Here is a 5000-nt window from a genome sequence, read left to right as displayed (position 1 = left end):
AGTGGGATTTGGAATGGTGGCAGTGATGGGATGTGGTAGCAGTGGGATTTGGAATGGTGGAAGTGATGGGATGTGGTAGCAGTGGGATTTGGAATGGTGGCAGTGATGGGATGTGGTGGCAGTGGGATTTGGAATGCTGGCAGTGATGGGATGTGGTAGCAGTGTGGTTTGGAATGGTGGCAGTGATGGGATCATGCCACAATAATTAAATGATACAAAGTTATATAAAAATGAATCAGAGTAAAATGTGACCCTCTCCTAATTTCTGTTTTCTAAAATATGGCCCTCCCCCGAGGACCAATTTTAAAAAGTGACCCACCCCCCATTCCTACGGCCATCCTCTTGTAATCACAGAAGGCTCTCTAATTGCCTAGTTTCTGGACGATAAACGTGTTACGTATACAAGCGCAGAATGAGGAAATTACACACACATATATTTACTTGATAAATAAGCTTAGTACATACACATATATATTCAGACCCCTTGGTACTTCACTCAGCGATGCTTACCACAATAACCCCTGTTCTAAATAGCCGTCTCGTTGAATAACACAATAGTCATTTCGCACCCATTTCATTTTTTTTGATGGACGTATTCACAATACACTTTATCCAAAGAATACATTCTGTTCTAGACGTAACAGTTCATAACAAATAAAGTTATACAACCACTTCCGTCAGTGCCGCACTTATAGGTCAACAACAATACGATGTAACGTGTATTTACGTGTGCGATACATATTTATAGCAATATGTAGGAATATGCAAATACTACATTTGTAGAACAATACTCTACCATTAACATTTGCAAGTCGCCAAAAATAGATTCACGACGAAGGCGTTGTCAGTAGTTTTCCTCCTGACTAACGTGTGTATGCTGTGAGATCAGAAAGGACTAAATCAGTAAAATGTCGACCACGTTCAGTTTAATTTACGTTGTCTGTGTATGTGTGACAATTCGGATACTAGCAGCTACCAATACAACAGATCCGTTACCGTCTATGACGACACAAAATTCGTCATCAGATCCGTCGCCGTCTCTTACAACACAAAATTCGTCATCAGATCCGTTACCGTCTGTGACGACACAACATTCGTTCTCGACGCAAAATGTTAGTGTCATCGATGACCTGTCGAGTGCGAGCACGACAGCTACTTCGTCGTCAACCCCTGGTGAACTGTATCTAACAACAGCACAAAATGTCTACACCACTGATAACTTGTTGAATGAGGCATCGTCACCGACTGCTAATACTATGGATAATATGCCAAATGACACGACACCAGTCACGCCATCAGAGTTTACGACTTTAGGACCAACTACAGTGTATTATAATTCTATTACATTGGATCAATTCGGTATATATACCCTATACTGGAAATTTTACGAGGATCGCATTCAGTTTGAGATTCATGTCAGAACTTTAGGATACGTTGGTTTAGGCTTCTCTCCGACAGGTGGAATGACAAACGCTGACATCGTAATTGGATGGGTGAAGGACGGAGTGGCATATTTGTCAGTAAGTTGAGTATTAGTATTCAAATATTGCCATGGGAGTGGGATAAATATTGTGATTGGAGTGGGATAGATATAGTCATGGGATTGGGATCAATATTGTCATGGGATTGGTATTGGGATGAATATTGTCGTAGGACAGGGATAAATATTGTCGTGGGATTGGGATAAATATTGTTGCAGGCTTGGGATAAATATTGTCATGGGATTAGGATAAATATTGTCATGGGACTGGGATAAATACTGTTATGGGACTGGGATAAATATTGTCATGGGACAGGGATAAATATTCCCATGGGACTGGGATAAATATAGTCATGGGACTGGGATAAATATTGTCATGGGACAGGGATAAATATTGCGGTGGGATTGGGATAAATATTATCGTGCGACTGGGATAAATACTGTCATGGGATTGGGATAAATATTGTCGTGGGATTAGGATAAATATAGTCATGGGATTGGGATAAATATTTTCATGGGACTGTGATAAATATTGTCATGGGATTGGGATAAATATTGTCATGGGATTGGGATAAATATTGTCATGGGATTAGGATAAATATTGTCATGGGATTAGGATAAATATATTCATGGGATTGGGATAAATATTTTCATGGGATTGGGATAAATATATTCATGGGATTGGGATAAATATTGTCATGGGATTAGGATAAATATTGTCATGGGATTGGGATAAATATTTTCATGGGACTGTGATAAATATTGTCATGGGATTGGGATAAATATTGTCATGGGATTGGGATAAATATTGTCATGGGATTAGGATAAATATTGTCATGGGATTGGGATAAATATATTCATGGGATTGGGATAAATATATTCATGGGATTGGGATAAATATTGTCATGGGATTGGGATAAATATATTCATGGGATTGGGATAAATATTGTCATTGGATTGGGATAAATATTGTCATGGGATTAGGATAAATATTGTCATGGGATTAGGATAAATATATTCATGGGATTGGGATAAATATTTTCATGGGATTGGGATAAATATATTCATGGGATTGGGATAAATATTGTCATGGGATTAGGATAAATATTGTCATGGGATTAGGATAAATATAGTCATGGGATTGGGATAAATATTTTCATGGGACTGTGATAAATATTGTCATGGGATTGGGATAAATATTGTCATGGGATTAGGATAAATATTGTCATGGGATTGGGATAAATATATTCATGGGATTGGGATAAATATATTCATGGGATTGGGATAAATATTGTCATGGGATTGGGATAAATATATTCATGGGATTTGGATAAATATTGTCATTGGATTGGGATAAATATATTCATGGGATTGGGATAAATATTGTCATGGGATTGGGATAAATGTTGTCTTGGGATTGGGATAAATATTGTCATGGGACTGGGATAAATATTGTCATGAGACTAGGATAAATATTGCCATGGGATTGGGATAAATATTTTCATGGGATTGGGATAAATATTGTCATGGGATTGGGATAAATATTGTCAAGGGACTGGGATGAATATTGTCATGAGATTAGGATAAATATTGTCATGGGATTAGGATAAATATAGTCATGGGATTAGGATAAATATAGTCATGGGACTGGGATAAATATTGTCATGGGATTACGATAAATATTGTCATGGGATTACGATAAATATTGTCATGGGATTAGGATAAATATAGTCATGGGACTGGGATAAACATTGTCATGGGACTGTGATAAATATAGTCATGGGACTGGGATAAATATTGTAATGGGATTAGGATAAATATTGTCATGGGATTAGGATAAATATAGTCATGGGATTAGGATAAATATTGTCATGGGAGTGGGATAAATATTGTCATGGGATTGGGATAAATATTGTCAAGGGACTCAGATAAATACTGTTATGGGACTGGGATAAATATTGTCATGGGATTGGGATAAATATTGTCATTGGACTTGGATAAATATTGTCACGGGATTGGGATAAATACTGTCATGGGATTAGGATAAATATTGTCGTGGGACAGGGATAAATATTGTCATGGGACTGGGATAAATATTGTCATGGGATTAGGATAAATATTGTCATCGGACTTGGATAAATATTGTCATGGGATTGGGATAAATATTGTCATGGGATTAGGATAAATATTGTCATGGGATTGGGATAAATATTGTCATTGTACTGGGATAAATATTGTCATGTGACTGGGATAAATATTGTCATGGGATTAGGATAAATATTGTCATGGGATTAGGATAAATATTGCCATGGGATAGGGATAAATATTGTCATGGGATTGGGATAAATATTGTCATGGGATTGGGATAAATATAGTCATGGGATTGGGATAAATATTGTCATGGGATTGGGATAAATATTGTCATGGGATTAGGATAAATATTGTCATGGGATTAGGATAAATACTGTCATGGGACTAAGATAAATATTGTCATGGGATTGGGATAAATATTGTTACGGGATTGGGATATATATTGTCATTGGACTGAGATAAATATTGTCATGGGATTGGGATAAATGTTGTCTTGGGATTGGGATATATATTGTCATTGGACTGGGATAAATATTGTCATGGGATTGGGATAAATATATTCGTGGGATTGGGATAAATATTGTCATGGGATTGGGATAAATATTGTCATGAGACTGAGATAAATATTGTCATGGGATTGGGATAAATATTGTAATAGGATTGGGAGAAATATTGTCATGGAATTAAGATAAATATTGTCATGGGACGGGGATAAATATTGTCATGGGACTGGGATAAATATTGTCATGGGGTTAGGATAAATATTGTCATGGGACTGGGATAAATATTGTAATTGTACTTGGATAAATATTGTCATGGGATTGGAATAAATATTGTCATGGGACTGGGATAAATATTGTCATGGGACTGGGATAAATATTGTCATGGGACTGGGATAAATATTGTCATGGGACTGGGATAAATATTGTCATTGTACTGGGATAAACATTGTCATGGGATTGGGATAAATATTGTCATGGGCCTGGGATATATATTGTCATTGTACTGCGATAAATATTGTCATGGGATTGGGATAACTATTGTCTTGGACTGGGATAAATATTGTCATGGGACTGGGATAAATATTGTCACGGGATTGGGATAAATATTGTCTTGGGATTACGATATATATTGTCATGGGATTGGGATAAATATTGTCATGGGACTGGGATAAATATTGTCATTGTACTGGGATAAATATTGTCATTGGACTTGGATAAATATTGTCACGGGATTGGGATAAATACTGTCATGGGATTGGGATAAATATTGTCATGGGACTCCGACAAATACTGTTATGGGATTAGGATAAATATTGTCATGGGATTGGGATAAATATTGTCATTGGACTTTGATAAATATTGTCACGGGATTGGGATAAATACTGTCATGGGATTGGGATAAATATTGTCATTGGACTTTGATAAAT

The 5000-nt window shown here is 36.5% G+C and overlaps 1 protein-coding gene across 1 annotated transcript in view; it reads left to right on the top strand.

Moving 5' to 3' along the window:
- The first annotated feature begins 908 nt into the window (after nucleotides 1-908).
- The window catches only part of LOC144445418 (DBH-like monooxygenase protein 1), a 46934-nt gene continuing 42842 nt past the window's right edge, over nucleotides 909-5000 (top strand). Inside the window, exon 1 of the mRNA XM_078134958.1 lies at nucleotides 909-1520. Coding sequence (XP_077991084.1) covers nucleotides 909-1520 — 612 coding nt within the window. The remainder of the gene's footprint in view (nucleotides 1521-5000) is intronic.

The sequence above is a fragment of the Glandiceps talaboti genome, chromosome 14 (genome assembly GCF_964340395.1).
Source record: "Glandiceps talaboti chromosome 14, keGlaTala1.1, whole genome shotgun sequence".
In the NCBI taxonomy this organism is placed as follows: domain Eukaryota; kingdom Metazoa; phylum Hemichordata; class Enteropneusta; family Spengelidae; genus Glandiceps; species Glandiceps talaboti.
This window is presented reverse-complemented; position numbering and strand designations above follow the sequence as displayed.